Source organism: Ascaphus truei, unplaced genomic scaffold (assembly GCF_040206685.1).
Source record: "Ascaphus truei isolate aAscTru1 unplaced genomic scaffold, aAscTru1.hap1 HAP1_SCAFFOLD_739, whole genome shotgun sequence".
Lineage (NCBI taxonomy): Eukaryota > Metazoa > Chordata > Amphibia > Anura > Ascaphidae > Ascaphus > Ascaphus truei.
Genome location: NW_027457074.1, coordinates 20315 through 40000, shown reverse-complemented (window position 1 = coordinate 40000; position 19686 = coordinate 20315). Strand labels below are relative to the sequence as shown.

Genomic DNA, 19686 nt, shown 5'->3' with positions numbered 1-19686 from the left:
CACACACACACACACACACACACAATCCCATATACACACACACACACACACACACACACACACACACACTATCCCATATACACACACACACTATCCCATATACACACACACACACACACACACACACACACACACACACACACTCTGTGTGTGGGGGGGAGCAGAGACAGACACAGAGACCAGGGTGAAAACCCGCGCTGCCATCTCGCGGCCCGCGCGAGCAGTAACGGGGACCGGAGGGGGAGCGGGGACCGGAGGGGGAGCGGAGACCGGAGTGGGGAGCGGAGACTGGAGGGGGAGCGGAGACCGGAGGGGAAGCAGAGACCAGGGGGAACACTCCCACTGCACTGGGGGGGTTGGGGCTGACCTTAAATGCTTGAACCACAGTCCTACCACAGAAACTAGGTGAATCCTCCGACACAGCCGAGGAAGTCTTGTAGTTACAAAATAGGTGACAACTTTAAAAGACACCATGGAAGACCTTTAAAACAGGAAGAGGCGCCAAAGCCTCTGCATCAGGAATATACCCGCGTCACACCAATCAGGGAGGGAGATTATTTATTTAAAATTAAAAAAAAAAAAATAATTGGCGCGAGCAGGGGAATTCCTAGAGCCGCAGCAACGGCTCGCTAGCGGCCTAAATCCACTCGCCACGGGCGTGTAGTTATAAATAATTGTCGAACACTGTGTACAAGTTTATTATCTGTTTTATGGGACAAGCATCAGCATTTTGAGAAGGCTGGTGTGCAACACTGTTATGCTATGGACTCAAATATATATATATATATATATATATACACACAGTGGTCGACAATCCTATACATTTACACGCCCTGGGCGGGTGGATTTAACCCCCGGGCGAGTAAATATTTGCCCAAGCAGCACACGTGTTTGTTTTTTAAATTTCCCTGCTCGCGCAGAAATTTTCCCTGCTCGCACTGCCTGAAAAAAAAAAAAAAAAACTCCCCCTACCTGACAGCTGATTGGGAGTATGTGTGTGACACCAGAGGTACCCCCCCTGCCCCAATCAGTCACCCCCCTGCCCCGGTCAGTCAGTCACCCCTGCCCCGGTCAGTCTGTCACCCCGTCTCCCCTCTCTCTGGTCTCCCCTCTCAATGATGGGGGGGGCAGCCTGATGTGATTGGCGCGGAATAATGATGGGGGGGCAGCCTGATGTGATGAGGAGGAATAATGATGGGGGGGCAGCCTGATGTGATTGGGGGGGAATAATGATGGGGGGTCAGCCTGATGTGATTGGCGGGGAATAATGATGGGGGGGCAGCCTGATGTGATGAGGAGGAATAATGATGGGGGGGCAGCCTGATGTGATTGGGGGGGAATAATGATGGGGGGTCAGCCTGATGTGATTGGCGGGGAATAATGATGGGGGGGCAGCCTGATGTGATGAGGGGGAATAATGATGGGGGGCAGCCTGATGTGATGAGGGGGAATAATGATGGGGGGGCAGCCTGATGTGATTGGCGGGGAATAATGATGGGGGGGCAGCCTGATGTGATGAGGAGGAATAATGATGGGGGGGCAGCCTGATGTGATTGGGGGGGAATAATGATGGGGGGGCAGCCTGATGTGATGAGGAGGAATAATGATGGGGGGGCAGCCTGATGTGATTGGGGGGGAATAATGATGGGGGGGCAGCCTGATGTGATGAGGAGGAATAATGATGGGGGGGCAGCCTGATGTGATGAGGAGGAATAATGATGGGGGGGGCAGCCTGATGTGATTGGGGGGGAATAATGATGGGGGGTCAGCCTGATGTGATTGGGGGGGAATAATGATGGGGGGGGCAGCCTGATGTGATTGGGGGGGAATAATGATGGGGGGGCAGCCTGATGTGATTGGGGGGGAATAATGATGGGGCTTCAGCCTGATGTGATTGGGGGGGAATAATGATGGGGGGGCAGCCTGATGTGATTGGGGGGGAATAATGATGGGGGGACAGCCTGATGTAATGGGGGGGGAATGATGGGGGGGCAGCCTGATGTGATTGGGGGGGAATAATGATGGGGGGGCAGCCTGATGTGATTGGGGGGGAATAATGATGGGGCTTCAGCCTGATGTGATTGGGGGGGAATAATGATGGGGGGACAGCCTGATGTAATGGGGGGGAATGATGGGGCTTCAGCCTGATGTGATTGGGGGGGAATAATGATGGGGGGACAGCCTGATGTAATTGGCGGGGAATAATGATGGGGGGGCAGCCTGATGTGATGAGGAGGAATAATGATGGGGGGGCAGCCTGATGTGATTGGGGGGGAATAATGATGGGGGGGCAGCCTGATGTGATTGGCGGGGAATAATGATGGGGGGGCAGCCTGATGTGATGGAGGAATAATGATGGGGGGGCAGCCTGATGTGATTGGGGGGGAATAATGATGGGGGGGCAGCCTGATGTGATGAGGAGGAATAATGATGGGGGGGCAGCCTGATGTGATTGGGGGGGATAATGATGGGGGGGCAGCCTGATGTGATGAGGAGGAATAATGATGGGGGGGCAGCCTGATGTGATGAGGAGGAATAATGATGGGGGGGGCAGCCTGATGTGATTGGGGGGGAATAATGATGGGGGGTCAGCCTGATGTGATTGGGGGGGAATAATGATGGGGGGGCAGCCTGATGTGATTGGGGGGGAATAATGATGGGGGGGCAGCCTGATGTGATTGGGGGGGAATAATGATGGGGCTTCAGCCTGATGTGATTGGGGGGGAATAATGATGGGGGGGCAGCCTGATGTGATTGGGGGGGAATAATGATGGGGGGACAGCCTGATGTAATGGGGGGGGAATGATGGGGGGGCAGCCTGATGTGATTGGGGGGGAATAATGATGGGGGGGCAGCCTGATGTGATTGGGGGGGAATAATGATGGGGCTTCAGCCTGATGTGATTGGGGGGGAATAATGATGGGGGGACAGCCTGATGTAATGGGGGGGAATGATGGGGCTTCAGCCTGATGTGATTGGGGGGGAATAATGATGGGGGGACAGCCTGATGTAATGGGGGGGAATGATGGGGGGGCAGCCTGATGTGATTGGGGGGGAATAATGATGGGGGGGGCCGCCTGATGTGATTGGGGGGGAATAATGATGGGGGGGCAGCCTGATGTGATTGGGGGGGGGGAATAATGATGGGGGGCAGCCTGATGTGATTGGGGGGGGAATAATGATGGGGGGGGCAGCCTGATGTGATTGGGGGGGAATAATGATGGGGGGGGCAGCCTGATGTGATGAGGGGGAATAATGATGGGGGGGCAGCCTGATGTGATGAGGGGCAATAATGATGGGGGGGGGGCAGCCTGATGTGATAGGGGGGGAATAATGATGGGGGGGGGCAGCCTGATGTGATTGGGGGGGAATAATGATGGGGGCAGCCAGATGTGATGAGGGGGAATAATGATGGGGGGGCAGCCTGAAGTGATGAGGGGGAATAATGATGGGGGGGCAGCCTGATGTGATGAGGGGGAATAATGATGGGGGGGCAGCCTGATGTGATGGGGGGGAATAATGATGGGGGGCAGCCTGATGTGATTGGCGGGGAATAATGATGGGGGGACAGCCTGATGTGATGAGGAGGAATAATGATAGGGGGGCAGCCTGATGTGATGAGGAGGAATAATGATAGGGGGGCAGCCTGATGTGATGAGGGGGAATAATGATGGGGGGGCAGCCTGATGTGATGAGGGGGAATAATGATGGGGGGACAGCCTGATGTGATGAGGAGGAATAATGATGGGGGGGGGGCAGCCTGATGTGATTGACGGGGAATAATGATGTGGGGGCAGCCTGATGTGATTGGGGGGGAATAATGATGGGGGGGCAGCCTGATGTGATGAGGAGGAATAATGATGGGGGGGCAGCCTGATGTGATTGGGGGGGAATAATGATGGGGGGTCAGCCTGATGTGATTGGGGGGGAATAATGATGGGGGGACAGCCTGATGTAATGGGGGGGAATGATGGGGGGGCAGCCTGATGTGATTGGGGGGGAATAATGATGGGGGGGGACAGCCTGATGTGATGACGGTTAATCAACCGTACTTGTAAAAATATATTTATGGCTCTTTGAAAAATTCTAAATCGTTGTGCTTCTCATATTTGGCTCTTTTGGCCTAAGAGTTTGATGACCCCTGCTTTGGGCTATTAGCAGCTATATCTACTGCTTCCCATCATTACCAACATCACTGGTTCCTCCAGATCATCTTTTGGTCACCACACTGGGATTTTTTTCAGCCTGGGATACCACCTGTCCATCTACCCGGTTGTTTATTGTGTCCTATATTATTTACATGCTAGTTAGCATATCGCTTTGGTTTACGCACAGGGGATCCATGCCATGTTTTAAAATTCTGTGCTATCTTTTATCGTGTTTTGTGACATTTAATAAATATGTACTTTTGATATTGCAGACGGTATACCCGAGTGCTACTTTTTGTTCTTGCTTACATAGCTATTGGCTCATTAAGCACCACTGACATACTTATTCAGTATACAGTATATAATTTTGGCAGTCTTTTGGTTGCCTTTATTGGCAGTCTTGTGGATGCGGGGTCCGCTCTCTTCTTTAGTGTGTGTATGTGTATGTACAGTGGTCGACAAATCACCAAAAAATCTACTCGCCGAACAAAAAAAAAAAAAAATCTACTTGCCATCTAGTACCACACGTGTGCTGCTTGGGCCAATAGAAGCTCGCCACGATGTTAAATCCACTCACCCGGGGCTAGAGAGAGAGAGAGATAGAGAGATAGAGAGAGAGAGAGATAGAGAGAGAGAGATAGAGAGATAGAGAGATAGAGAGATAGAGAGATAGAGAGAGAGAGAGATAGAGAGAGATAGAGAGATAGAGAGATAGAGAGATAGAGAGATAGAGAGATAGAGAGATAGAGAGATAGAGAGATAGAGAGAGAGAGAGAGAGAGAGAGAGAGAGAGAGAGAAAAAAAAAAAAAAAAAAAAAAAAACAGGCATACCCCGCATTAATGTACGCAATGGATCCAGAGCATATATGTAAAGTGAAAATGTACTTAAAGTGAAGCACTACCTTTTTCCCACTTATCGATGCATGTACTGTACTGCAATCGTCATATACGTGCATAACTGATGTAAATTACACATTTGTAATAGGCTCTATAGTCTCCCCACTTGCACACAGCTTCGGTACAGGTAGGGAGCTGGTATTGCTGTTCAAGACGTGCTGACAGGCGCATGCGTGAGCTGCCGTTTGCCTATTGAGCGATATGTCTTTACTCGCGAGTGTACTTAAAGTGAGTGTCCTTAAACCGGGGTATGTGTATATATATATATGTATAAATATGTATGTATATATATATATATATATATATATGTATAAATATGTATATATATATATATATATATATATAACCAAAAACTTACTCGCCACCTAGCCCCTCCCTACTTTATTTATTTTTTAATAAATTACTTATAAGAACTAATAACATTAGTTTTTGACATAAGTTTATTTATTGTATTATTGTACATTTATACTTTACTACAATTAGTCCTTGTCACATACAGGGCCGCTGACAGATTTCCCAGGGCTATAGTTCCCCCCCTACCCATCAGCAGTGCTTAAAGCCCCATTTCACACCTTGTGAGCCCCTCTATTTCCCTCCCTCTTCCCATGTATTTCTCTCTCCTCTGTCTCACCTCTCAGGCTGCGCTCAGACAGGGCGCTACGCCCGCGTACTTGCGTTCGTGCCTCCGCCGCAAGCTCCTGCAGCCCAGCGATTTTTGCTCAAACTGCAGGAGTTGGGGCGTGGCAGGGGGCATAACGTACATGTCACGGAGCTGGTTCGCCTTAATTGGCTGAACCAGCTCGCGTCACGCGATTGTAGCCAAAATTTCAATTTGGGTTGTGGTGGCAAAACGTCGCAGCAACAACGGTGCACTTTGCCGCCGGTGGAGTTTTCCGTTTCAAAAACTCCCACCGAACAACCCAAATTTGCGACGGACGTATAAGTGCGCGCATGTCGCAACGCGCCCTGTCTGAGCTAGGCCTCACTCTCCCCCCTCCATCAATTACCCCACTCTCACATGTATTTCTCTTCCTTGCATCTCACTTCACTCTCCCCCCTCCATCAATTACCCCCTCTAAGACTAAGGGGCCTATGCAGAGAGCAGCGCTAGAATAAATTGGAGAGTTTAAGAAAAAGTAGCTTTAATGGAGAGTTTTATTCTCCATATGCAGAAATGGGCGAAATCCGCTATTTTTAGCATTACTGCATGTGGAGAATTGTAAATGAGGAGATGCGCGCAGCTGAAAGGGAGAAAAAAAAATCACGCATTTTTTTTTTCCCCTATAGCCGGCGAGCTCCTGCTTCTTGCCAACTTTAGTTGGCGGAGAAAATTGAGGAAAATCGCGCCAAAAACAGCCGCTAGATGGCGAGCGCGCCTTTCTGAATTCGGATATTTTTCAGACTGGCGAGATGTAGTTTCTCGCCAGCCGCGCGGCGAGATTTTCAAATAGAAAAAAAAAATGGCGCTTTTTTCCTACCTCGCCATTTTCAGCTGTTTTTAGCGCGATTTTCTCCGGAAAATGGCGAGATTGTTAATAGCGCTGCTCTCTGCATGAGGCCCTAAGTCCCCGCTGGCGCTGAGCGCGCTCATGCTTGGAGAGTGCTCCAAGCATGAGCGCCGGATGTCCTACTTGTACGCGCCCACGCGGGGGGGGGGGGGGCCCTTACAGGTAGTTGAGCGCACGGGTAAGTAGAGGTTTGTTGTTTACCTAAGCGCCGTTCGTAGCTGAGCGTGTGCACGCGCGCGGACTTGCGCGCGGACTTACATATATCTAGATATGTAATTCCCCCGCCGCAAGCGCCGTCCGCTCAGTGACTTTAGCCGTGCGGAGGCGCGCTGAGGCTGAGGGAAAGCGGGTGCTTTCCCTGGCCTTAGACCGCGCACCGTCCGGGGGCGTGTCGGGGGGCTGTGACATCACGGAAGCGTGCGCGAGCCCCTGCTAAAGCCGCTCTCATTGCGGCTGCAGGGGCTCACTGCCGAGCAGCAGCGCCTCAGCACGGGTCAGCGCCTAGTCCTAAGGCGCACGTCCGTCACAATTTCGGGTTGTTCGGTGGGTGTTTTCAAACTGAAAACTCCACCGGCGGCAAAGTGCAGCGTTGTCGCTGCTTCATTTTGCCGCTACAATCAAAAATGATATTTTCGGCTACAGTCGCGTCACTGATTCAGTGAACCAGCTCCGTGACACGTTGGCCCCACCCCCAAACGCCGCAACCCAACTCCTGCAGCTAAGTCACAGATCCCCGAGTTGCAGGAGCGCGCGGCGGAGGCACGCACAGGAAGCTCGCGGCCACAGCATCCACCCTGAACTCAGCCTAACTCAATCCCCCCCCCGCCTCCCATGTACTGTACAGTATTTCTCTCCCCCCTATAGTCTCACTCCCTCTTCTCCTCACTCACGCCATGCCCTCCCTCTCACCCATCTCCGTCAACTACCCCACTCCGCACACAATTCCCCCCACAAAACCCTAACCCCCCACAAAATATATACAGTACCAGAAAACTTCCCAACCCCAAGTACATACAAAAAACCCACCCCCAAAATATATACAACCCCCCCCCCCAAATACATACAAAAAAACTCCTCCCCAATACATATAAAAAAAGCCAATACATATAACCCCCATACATATAAAAAAACAAATACATATAAATAAATGCCCCCAATACATATAAAAACCCAATACATAGATAAAAATAGCTCCCAATGCATATAAAAAAGACCCCCAATACATCAATACATAGGAAAAATATTTTTTATAAAGAAAATATGCATATAAAAAAACCCCAATACATATAAAAAGCCCCCACCCCATATATATAGCCCCCCTAACACATAAAAATATACCCTCCCCAATACAAATTTAAAAAAAAACTTACCTTTTGGATGGTAAGGCTGGGTCTGGTGCCTGCAGCTGAGGGGGAGAGGGGGAGAGGGGGACAGAGCACCTAGGTCTCTCTGCCCCAGCATACACACTCTGAATAGACCAGGCCACCCCCCCCCCCCTTATCTACCAAGGGGGTGTCAACCTTTTTCCCCCCAGTCTCTGGGCAAAACTGGATGTTGCAAAGCACCACCCCACCAGTCACATGACTTACCAGAAAGTTCCTAGCTGAGCCCTGCTCACCAGACTAGCAGGTGCCTGAATATTGCAACAATGTAACTTGCCTCTGGTACATCTCACATGTAGGACCGTGTGCAATGGGTTTAACCCCCACACTGCCAGAGTGCTGCCACAGCCTTCATGCTAAAAGGGCCTGGGGGGCTACATATACAGTGCCGCCTGTTCCAGGGAGTGTGAAGTCAGGTCTCTGACTATAGTCCATCCCCTCCCTTAGGGGAGTAGGACTACTACCTCCTACTCCACCAGAGAGTAGGGGACGAGTAAGGATAGACCCTGGGGGCTGAGTCCAGGGACCATCCGGAGGCTGGAGATAGAGTGTCAGCGTATGCTGTATTTCCTGCGGTGGAAGAATAAAGTGTTCCTTTTTTTATATACCCTGCCTGAGACTGCAATTGATCAGGAGGAGTAGCAGAAGTGAGTTCTCCTGCAGGGATTGCCTCTGGTATTCCTGGAGCCTGCAAGAGATGGAGGCACCGCACCAGTGAGAACCAACCATCACCCCAAAAGCCTGTCCTGTCTTCCCTACTAACACCGGCGGAAACTCAGAGCTACTGTGAACCAGCAGGTAACCAGCACAACACACCCAGTGATAGTGTGATCTCCCAGAGGGTGCGGGAAAACCTGTTACACTTCTAATAAGCCATTTAGTTAAACTCTTTGGCCAAAGTGTTATAAGCCTGCAGCCACATCACAGCATGACTAGTCTTGAGAGAGTGTGTAAAGAGAATAGAGAAGAGGTCCCAGGACAGACCCCTGGGTATCCCCATAGAGAGATGGACAGAGGATGAGGCTGTATTATCAAATGAGACATTGAAAGTACAATGGGAGAGGTGAGAGGAAATCCAGGATAGAGTTCTGTTACGCATACCAGGAGTATGAAGAATGTGATGGAGAAGAGGGTGGTCCACAGTATCAAAGGCTACAGAGAGGTTGAGTAATATTAGCAGAGTGTAGTGACATTTGTCTTTGGCAATATGGAGGTCATTAGTTATTTTGGTGAGGGCTGTGTCAGTGGCGTGAGCAGCGAGCAGTGCGGAAGCCATATTGTAGAGCAGCGTTTCCCATATGGTGGGTCGCGACCCGGCACCGGGTCACGAAAGCAAAATGCCGGGTCGCCGCACCTCTGCTCCCGCTGCCTCACCTCTGCTCTGGCCCGCTCCTCCTCTGCTCACATCTCCCGCTGCCTCACCTCCGCTCTGGCCCACTCCTCCTCCGCTCACATCTGCTCCCGCTGCCTCACCTCCGCTCTGGCCCGCTCCTCCTCCGCTCACATCTGCTCCCGCTGCCTCACCTCCGCTCTGGCCCGCTCCTCCTCCGCTCACCTCTGCTCCCGCTGCCTCACCTCCGCTCTGGCCCGCTCCTCCTCCGCTCACATCTGCTCCCGCTGCCTCACCTCCGCTCTGGCCCGCTCCTCCTCCGCTCACATCTGCTCCCGCTGCCTCACCTCCGCTCTAGCCCGCTCCTCCTCCGCTCACCTCTGCTCCCGCTGCCTCACCTCCGCTCTGGCCCGCTCCTCCTCTGCTCACATCTCCCGCTGCCTCACCTCCATTCTGGCCCGCTCCTCCTCCGCTCACATCTGCTCCCGCTGCCTCACCTCCGCTCTGGCCCGCTCCTCCTCTGCTCACATCTCCCGCTGCCTCACCTCCACTCTGGCCCGCTCCTCCTCCGCTCACATCTGCTCCCGCTGCCTCACCTCCGCTCTGGCCCGCTCCTCCTCCGCTCACATCTGCTCCCGCTGCCTCACCTCCGCTCTGGCCCGCTCCTCCTCCGCTCACCTCTGCTCCCGCTGCCTCACCTCCGCTCTGGCCCGCTCCTCCACTGCTCACATCTGCTCCCGCTGCCTCACCTCCGCTCTGGCCCACTCCTCCTCCGCTCACCTCTGCTCCCGCTGCCTCACCTCCGCTCTGGCCTGCTCCTCCTCTGCTCACATCTGCTCCCGCTGCCTCACCTCCGCTCTGGCCTGCTCCTCCTCTGCTCACCTCTGCTCCCGCTGCCTCACCTCCGCTCTGGCCCGCTCCTCCTCTGCTCACATCTCCCGCTGCCTCACCTCCGCTCTGGCCCGCTCCTCCTCTGCTCACATCTGCTCCCGCTGCCTCACCTCCGCTCTGGCCCGCTCCTCCTCTGCTCACATCTCCCGCTGCCTCACCTCCGCTCTGGCCCGTTCCTCCTCCGCTCACATCTGCTCCCGCTGCCTCACCTCCGCTCTGGCCCGCTCCTCCTCCGCTCACATCTGCTCCCGCTGCCTCACCTCCGCTCTGGCCCGCTCCTCCTCTGCTCACATCTCCCGCTGCCTCACCTCCGCTCTGGCCCGCTCCTCCTCCGCTCACCTCTGCTCCCGCTGCCTCACCTCCGCTCTGGCCCGCTCCTCCTCCGCTCACCTCTGCTCCCGCTGCCTCACCTCCGCTCTGGCCCGCTCCTCCTCCGCTCACCTCTGCTCCCGCTGCCTCACCTCCGCTCTGGCCCGCTCCTCCTCTGCTCACATCTGCTCCCGCTGCCTCACCTCCGCTCTGGCCCGCTCCTCCTCTGCTCACATCTCCCGCTGCCTCACCTCCGCTCTGGCCCGCTCCTCCTCCGCTCACATCTGCTCCCGCTGCCTCACCTCCGCTCTGGCCCGCTCCTCCTCCGCTCACATCTGCTCCCGCTGCCTCACCTCCGCTCTGGCCCGCTCCTCCTCTGCTCACATCTCCCGCTGCCTCACCTCCGCTCTGGCCCTCTCCTCCTCCGCTCACCTCTGCTCCCGCTGCCTCACCTCCGCTCTGGCCCGCTCCTCCTCTGCTCACATCTCCCGCTGCCTCACCTCCGCTCTGGCCCGCTCCTCCTCCGCTCACCTCTGCTCCCGCTGCCTCACCTCCGCTCTGGCCCGCTCCTCCTCTGCTCACCTCTGCTCCCGCTGCCTCACCTCCGCTCTGGCCCGCTCCTCCTCTGCTCACATCTGCTCCCGCTGCCTCACCTCCGCTCTGGCCCGCTCCTCCTCTGCTCACATCTCCCGCTGCCTCACCTCCGCTCTTGCCCGCTCCTCCTCCGCGAGACGATAGTTGTCAAGGGGTGTGGCCATGACAAAGGGCAGAGCGGTTGCGGGGGCTGTAGCAGAGGAAGAACTTGCTCGGACGAACCGGAAGCGGACAGGAGAGATGAGCGAACCACCCAGGAGCTGAACAGGAGCCCCCTGAATACCGCCGGCCCTACAAGGTAACGCCGATTTGGCGCCGGTATAGCTGTGAGGAAGAGCGCGCCATGTATACTGTGGCGCAACAATTCTAGCTAGGAGCCCAAGCCATCTCCCGCGTACCACTCACCGACCCTGTCTGCAATCGGGGAAGCCCCTGAGATACCACCGGAGGAGAGGCTGTGATTCCCCCCCCCCCCAGTGGAGCCACGGACGAATGGACACCTAAAGGCCAAGATACTGTGACAAGGTTAGTCGGGGTGGCAGAGGGGGAGAAAAAAATAACCTAATTAAAAGGCAAAGAGGAGCAGCGCCACCGGAGAGAGCCATTAAAAGGGGGGAGACCCAGGTCTGGATGAGAGACCTATGAAAAACAAGAAAGAGCCCACTCTCTAATTAGATAAAGAAAACCAAACCCCCACAAACTAAACTAAAGTAGCAACTAAATTAGTAGCAGATTCAAAAGAATCTATCAGCTAGCAGCCCACTCTGACCTTTACCCCCCCCCCCCCCATACACATATTTTTTCAACCTCTGTGCGCTTCTGTGCTTTTTCTTTTCTATTTACTGATTTAATTTGACGATGGATAAATGGTTAAAAAAAACACAAACAAACAATGTGCCGGTTACGAACTCTTCGACTAGCACCGATAAACAATCGAGTGATGTGCAGCCGGGTACAAGTTCGGAGAGCGGCACCAACAGACAGTCAAGTGATGAGCAGCCGGGCACGAGTTCTAACAGTGGCAGTAACAAACGGCCGCACGATGTGCAGTCTGCTACTTTTGCAAAAAAGAAGAAGGAGCCCTGGACCCGACAGTATTCTGAGGATTACATACAATTCGGGTTCATCAAGGGTGCTGATGAGAAACCATTATGTGTTATTTGTTTTTCGGCACTTTCAAACGAGTCCATGAAACCTTCAAAGTTGAAGCGGCACTTGGAATTGAAACATCCGGAATACAGTAATAAGTCAATAGATTTCTTCATAAATAAAAAGAGAGAATTAATAGCTACTAAAAAGACTATGTCTTTGAATTTTTCTCAGGGCCCTCAATCTGAAAACCTTGTAATGGCCTCTTATGAAATATCACACTTAATTGCTGAAACTGGTTATCCTCACACAATTGCTGAGAAATTAATAGTTCCAGCAATGAAAGTGTTAGCATCTCGAATATGCGATAAAAAGCAGGAGAAACAAGTAAATATGCTGGCGCTATCAAATAACACAGTGAAGCGTAGAATCGTGGAGATGGCAGATAATATCGAAGAAACTGTCGTAAGTCACTTAAAAGAGTGTAGGTTTTTTTCCTTGCAAGTCGATGAAAGTACAGACATATCGGACAAAGCCAATCTAATGTGTTTTGTGAGATACGATTTTGCCAATACAACTCGCGAAGAATTTCTCTTTTGTAAACCTCTGACAACAAGAACAACAGCTGAAGAAATTTTTAATTTGATCGATAATTACATCAATCAAAATGGCATTGAATGGAAGAAATGTGTGGGACTGAGTAGCGATGGAGCACGCGCAATGGCAGGCGCTCGTACTTGACTTTTTCCGAGGATCAAAGCCATAGCACCGGACTGTGTATGGGTGCATTGTAGCATTCACAGAGAAGCATTGGCCGTCAAAAAAATGCCATTGCTTTTAACTGCAACTATGCAACAGTGTGTAAGATTTATAAACTATATAAAATCTCGTCCACTACATTCAAGAATATTCTCTGCGTTGTGCAAAGAAATGGGGAGTGAACATGAACATCTTCTTTTACACTGCGAGGTGCAATGGCTATCAAGAGGGAATGTTTTAAAAAGACTTATTGAAATGAAGGAAGAAGTTTTAATGTTCTTAGACCAACATCCCCCAACAGCTAAGGATGTAATATTTGAATTCAAAGACAGTTTTCATGATGTCAATTGGCTAATCAAGGTAGCCTACCTTTGTGACATTTTTGATTTTTTAAATAATTTAAATCTGACATTACAAGGTAGCAATGTAACTGTCTTTAAAGTGCAAGAGAAGGTGGAAGCTGCAACGAGAAAACTCAATTTGTGGTCCCGTCGTGTGGAAGCAGGGAATTTCAAAGCTTTTACAAAGCTAACAGAGTTACAAAAAGAGTATAACATGAGTTCCATGCCGGATGAGATTTCGGCTGCTATCAAGGAACATCTGCTAGGACTGGAGACAAGTATGAAGGAATATTTCCCCCCAATCAACAGCAACAAAGCATGGATAAGGAACCCTTTTACAGTGAACGTAGAATCCAACACAGAATTGCAGGATTCAGATATTGATTTTATAATTGAACTGTCGTGTGATACGGCACTCAAAGACATCTTCGACAGAATACCACTGGTGGATTTTTGGCTGTCTTGTCGTCAGGAGTACCCAGTTTTAGCAGAAAAAGCTATACAATTTCTAATGCCTTTTGTCACGACCTATAAGTGTGAAGCAGGCTTTTCAACATTGGTTTTCCTAAAAAATAAATATAGAAACCGATTGGAAGTCGAACCGGATCTAAGAATAAAGTTATCATCCTTTCCTCCAAACCTGAAGTTTCTAGTTAGCAAGAAACAGCATCACACTTCTCATTAATTTATTGGTTTTAGTTTGATTTCTTTACATTGTTGTAAGAATAAATGTTTGTTTATTATAATATATGAAAACTGTGTGGACATTCATATCTGTTTTATTTTACCTATAGGCCAGTATAGGCGAAAACATTTTTAGTGGGTCACGAAGGAGAAGTATAAAAATAACCGGGTCACGGAAAAAAAAGTTTGGGAAACCCTGTTGTAGAGGGTCTAGGAGAGAATAGGAGGTGAGAAAATGGAGCAAGTGAGAGAATACAAGGCGTTCAAGGAGTTAAAAGGCAGGAGGGAGACGGGGCGATACCTTTCATTTGTGAAGTATGCTGCTGGTAAAAGGATTGGCCTTACATTTATGGGAAACAAAGAACAATTCCTGTGCCAAATGTTTACATTTAGAACCCAAGGCCGAGTCCATAGAAGGACAGGCCGCGCGAAGCAGTGCTGACGCTCCGCGCTGAGCTCCTGCATCCTCCATGAGGATGTCTTTAGAGGGGGCTCACGCGAGCGTCAGCAGGCGTGCTGAGGAGGCAGCATTTTCAGCCGATGGAATTTCTGTTCCAGACCGCGCTGAGGAAATGACGTGGGCGGCCAACAACCAATGACAGGTAAGTGAAGCAGAGAAATGGCTACATGTAAGTAAAACTTTTGTTATTCTTTTTCTGTGTGCCTTTTGCCTTTATTTGTGCTGTGACTTGTGTGCTTGTGTGCTGTGAATTGTGTGCTGTGACTTGTGTGCTGTGAATTGTGTGCTGACTATTGTGCTGTGACTTGTGTGCTTGTGTGCTGTGAATTGTGTGCAGACTTGTGTGCTGTGACTTGTTTTCTGTGATGGATTCATGGGCGTCCGCAAGGGGGGGCAAGGGGGGGCGCTTGCCCCCCCCCTGGATCCTGGGCTGCCAACAGCGGGGGACAGAGGGCACTGGCGTGACAGGATTTAGCGCGCTCACGATGTGCAAGGAAGCACGCGCGTATCTTCCCTGCTTCCCCCCCCCCCACCTGGGGCTTTCCCCCCCCCACCTGGGACCCCCCCTTCCTCCCCCCGAGCCCGCTCACAGCCGCTCGCGGCACTTCCTGTGTCTGCTGCTAGTGAGCGCGTGACTGTCCGTGACGCAGAATCTTCCCGCTCCTCTACTGGTGGCTGCGCAGTGTCCCCCCTTCTTCCCCGGGTCTCCGTGGCTGCCCACCCGCCCAGGGTGATAGTAGGTAGGTGCAGGGGTGCGGCCGCCAGGGGGGGGGGTTGCCTCCTGCCCTGGTGCTCCCTCCTGCCCTGGTGCTCCCTCCTGTCCTGGTGCTCCCTCCTGCCCTGGTGCTCCCTCCTGTCCTGGTGCTCCGCTCCCTCCTGCCCTGGTGCTCCCTCCTGCCCTGGTGCTCCCTCCTGTCTTGGTGCTCCGCTCCCTCCTGTCCTGGTGCTCCCTCCTGTCCTGGTGCTCCCTCCTGTCCTGGTGCTCCCTCCTGTCCTGGTGCTCCCTCCTGTCCTGGTGCTCCCTCCTGTCCTGGTGCTCCCTCCTGCCCTGGTGCTCCCTCCTGTCCTGGTGCTCCCTCCTGTCCTGGTGCTCCCTCCTGCCCTGGTGCTCCCTCCTGCCCTGGTGCTCCCTCCTGCCCTGGTGCTCCGCTCCCTCCTGCCCTGGTGCTCCGCTCCCTCCTGCCCTGGTGCTCCGCTCCCTCCTGCCCTGGTGCTCCCTCCTGTCCTGGTGCTCCGCTCCCTCCTGCCCTGGTGCTCCCTCCTGCCCTGGTGCTCCCTCCTGCCCTGGTGCTCCCTCCTGTCCTGGTGCTCCCTCCTGTCCTGGTGCTCCCTCCTGTCCTGGTGCTCCCTCCTGCCCTGGTGCTCCCTCCTGCCCTGGTGCTCCCTCCTGTCCTGGTGCTCCCTCCTGTCCTGGTGCTCCCTCCTGCCCTGGTGCTCCCTCCTGCCCTGGTGCTCCCTCCTGTCCTGGTGCTCCCTCCGCTCCCTCCTGCCCTGGTGCTCCCTCCTGCCCTGGTGCTCCCTCCTGTCCTGGTGCTCCCTCCTGTCCTGGTGCTCCCTCCTGCCCTGGTGCTCCCTCCTGCCCTGGTGCTCCCTCCTGCCCTGGTGCTCCGCTCCCTCCTGCCCTGGTGCTCCCTCCTGTCCTGGTGCTCCCTCCTGCCCTGGTGCTCCGCTCCCTCCTGCCCTGGTGCTCCCTCCTGTCCTGGTGCTCCCTCCTGCCCTGGTGCTCCCTCCTGCCCTGGTGCTCCCTCCTGCCCTGGTGCTCCGCTCCCTCCTGCCCTGGTGCTCCCTCCTGTCCTGGTGCTCCCTCCTGCCCTGGTGCTCCGCTCCCTCCTGCCCTGGTGCTCCCATCCCCCGTCCCCTTGGTGTGGGAGATGAGCGCGGGGGCGGGTAGTGGTGATGCACTTCTGGCTGGTCGGATCGCCGGCCTTCCCCCCCCCTCCTGTCCCCAGGCACTTACATCCGGCGCTGCATCTCTTGCTCCACTTTGTGTGTGTGTGTGTGTGTGTCTGAGGCTGTGTGTGTGTGTGTCTGAGGCTGTGTGTGGGTGTGTCTGAGGGTGTGTGTGTGTGTGTGTGTGTGTGTGTGTGTGTGTCTGAGGCTGTGTGTGTGTGTGTGCTTGTGCGTGTGCGTGTGCGTGTGCGTGTGTGTGTGTGTGTGTCTGAGGCTGTGTGTGTGCGTGTCTGAGGCTGTGTGTGTGTGTGTCTGAGGCTGTGTGTGTCTGAGGGTGTGTGTGTGGGTGTGTCTGAGGCTGTGTGTGGGTGTGTCTGAGGCTGTGTGTGTGTGGGTGTGTCTGAGGGTGTGTGTGTGTGTGTGTGTGTGTGTGTGTGTGTGTGTGTGTGTGTGTGTGTGTGTGTGTGTGTGTCTGAGGCTGTGTGTGTGTGTGTCTGAGGCTGTGTGTGTGTGTCTGAGGGTGTGTGTGGGTGTGCCTGAGGCTGTGTGTGGGTGTGTCTGAGGCTGTGTGTGTATGTGTGTGTGTGTGTGTCTGAGGCTGTGTGTGTGTGTGTGTGTGTGTGTGTGTGTGTGTCTGAGGCTGTGTGTGTCTGAGGCTGTGTGTGTGTGTCTGTCTGGTGTGTGTGGCTGTCTGGTGTGTGTGGCTGTCTTTTGTGTGTGTGGCGCTGTGTCGCTGTCTGGCGCTCGGTGGCTGAGTGTGTGTGTGGTCAGTGTGCGTATTGGTCTGTCTGAGTGTCTGTAGATCAGTGGCTGTGTGCAGGTAAGAGAGAGAATGGGGGGGAGAGCGGGAGAGAATGGGGGGTGTGAAGGGAGAGAGAGAATGGGGGGGTGGAAGTAGAGAGAGAATGGGGGGGTGGAAGTAGAGAGAGAATGGGGGACAGGGCTGACAACGGGGGTCTGTCGGGGTTGGCATCCCAGGCCCGGTGAGTTGGGGCCCACCCACGTGTCAGTCAACCACCCTCTCACCCACTCTCCCTCCCTGTCTCCCTCTCCCTCCCTGTCACACACCAGTCAGTCAGTCACCCACCCACCCAAGTGTCAGTCACCCACCCCGTCACCCCCACACCCCCACACCCACTCTCTCTCTCTGCCTAGTTAAAATTATGGCCCCCCCCCTGAAAACATTTCTCCGGACGCCCATGGATGGATTCAGCACTTATTGAGGATTTGAGAAACGAGGTCTCCCTCAGAGATCCATTGTGGAACCAACGTTCCAGAACTTATCACGACAGAAATGTCCACGATAAGCTCTGGAAAGAGATAGCGCAGCTACTGAACACATCACGTAAGTATTTCCCCCCCTTTTATGCGTATATGTGTGTATTTGCCTTTCCCGCCAAAGGCATATCCATACGCCTGTATACATATATTTTCCGCTCAGGTATGCGTATACGTGTGTATTTGCCTTTCCTGCCAAAAGCATACCCATACGCCTGTATACATGTATTTTCCCCCCAGGTATGCGTATACATGTGTATTTGCCTTTCCCGCCAAAAGCATACCCATACGCCTGTATACATGTCATAAATCGATAGTATCCATAGTAGTAAAAATGCATGTTTTAACAATTTTATTTTCTAGCTAAATTATTTTATTTTTTTTGGTAGCAACAATTGCAAAGGCGAAGTGGACGAACCTTCGGGACGGCTACCGGCGGGAGCTGAAGAAGTGCAACCCACCGCGTTCAGGGGACCCTGGACCAGCATCGGGGAAGGACCATCGACGTGGCCATATTTTGAGCTAATGAGCTTTCTGAAGGAACAAATGCTGCCAGCCAAAACATCTTCAAATTTGGAAGAACCCGGAAGCCAGGAAGAGACCTTTGTGGAGTTGTCCTTCATTGAAGATGACCCGAGCTCAGAGCCTGTTGCTTCAGTTTCAACGCTGGAACCTGCACCTAAAAAGCAGCGTGCCAACACAGACTTGAAGCGGAAGATGCTCCAAGTAGAAGAAAATAAATTCGGCTTGATGCAAGCCATGATGACAACCAACGAAGAACTGGAGTTTTTTAAAAGTTTGGTTCCTTATATTATGCCTCTGGACAAATTGACAAAGCTTCGGCTGCGGCAAAATATGAAAGAACTGTTTTTTGAAGCGGTGGCCGATTTTGAGGCGGATAACTAGACATTTATTTTCAAAATAAAGTTTTCAGTTTAAAGTTAAAAAAATAGTTATGTTAACTATGTCGTTCAATAAATATTTATACTTCTTCATTTAACTTTTTTTGTCTGCGTTTATTATCCATGTAGGGATTTAGATTAGACACTTGTTAATAAATTAATAAAAAAATAAAAAAGGTTATGTTTAAAACATATTTTCTGACTGTCTCACGCGCTCCCTCTCACAAAAAGTGTGCGTACGCACAGACTCACTGACAGTGTGTGTACGCACAGACTCACTGACAGTGGGCCAAACACACACACAGACTCACAGACAGTGTGTGTACGCACAGACTCACTGACAGTGTGTGTACGCACAGACTCACTGACAGTGGGCCAAACACACACACAGACTCACAGACTGTGCATACGCACAGACTCACTGACAGTGTGTGTACGCACAGACTCACTGACAGTGGGTGTACGCACAGACTCACTGACAGTGGGCCAAACACACACACAGACTCACATACAGTGTGTGTACGCACAGACTCACTGACAGTGGGCCAAACACACACACAGACTCACATACAGTGTGTGTACGCACAGACTCACAGACAGTGTGTGTACGCACAGACTCACTGACAGTGGGCCAAACACACACACAGACTCACAGTGTGTGTACGCACAGACTCACTGACAGTGTGTGTACGCAGACTCACTGACAGTGGGCCAAACACACACACAGACTCACTGACAGTGTGTGTACGCACAGACTCACTGACAGTGTGTGTACGCACAGACTCACTGACAGTGTGTGTACGCACAGACTCACTGACAGTGGGCCAAACACACACACAGACTCACAGACAGTGTGTGTACGCACAGACTAACTGACAGTGGGACAAACACACGCACAAACTCACAGATTGTGCATACGCACAGACTCACTGACAGTGTGTGTACGCACAGACTCACTGCCAGTGGGCCAAACACACACAGACTCACTGACAGTGTGTGTACGCACAGACTCACTGACAGTGGGCCAAACACACACAGACTCACTGACAGTGTGTGTACGCACAGACTCACAGACAGTGTGTGTACGCACAGACTCACAGACAGTGGGACAAACACACGCACAGACTCACAGACAGTGTGTGTACGCACAGACTAACTGACAGTGGGACAAACACACGCACAAACTCACAGATTGTGCATACGCACAGACTCACTGACAGTGTG

General features: G+C 52.5%; 1 protein-coding gene and 1 long non-coding RNA gene across 15 annotated transcripts in view; one reads left to right on the top strand and one right to left on the bottom strand.

The window, feature by feature from the left end:
• The window catches only part of LOC142486101 (uncharacterized), a 111199-nt gene extending 103165 nt beyond the window's left edge, over positions 1-8034 (bottom strand). For 5 of the 13 annotated variants that reach the window (XM_075584768.1, XM_075584769.1, XM_075584770.1 and 2 more), the window contains exon 1: positions 7924-8034. Coding sequence is in view for 8 of the 13 variants with exons in the window: in XM_075584765.1 (XP_075440880.1) it covers positions 7924-8014 (91 nt within the window). In the remaining 5 variants the exon portion in view is untranslated. Of the gene's footprint in view, positions 1-367; positions 844-7923 lie in introns of those variants that run through there. The other 8 variants (XM_075584772.1, XM_075584771.1, XM_075584773.1 and 5 more) reach the window with 6 other exon arrangements.
• Positions 1-18560, top strand: part of LOC142486103 (uncharacterized) — an 87269-nt gene extending 68709 nt beyond the window's left edge. Inside the window, exons 1-3 of one of the 2 annotated variants that reach the window (XR_012798798.1) lie at positions 7953-8733; positions 14491-14561; positions 17950-18560. This is a non-coding gene — a long non-coding RNA (uncharacterized LOC142486103). Of the gene's footprint in view, positions 1-7952; positions 8734-14490; positions 14562-17949 lie in introns of those variants that run through there. The other variant, XR_012798799.1, reaches the window with a different exon arrangement.
• Positions 18561-19686: the final 1126 nt, after the last annotated feature.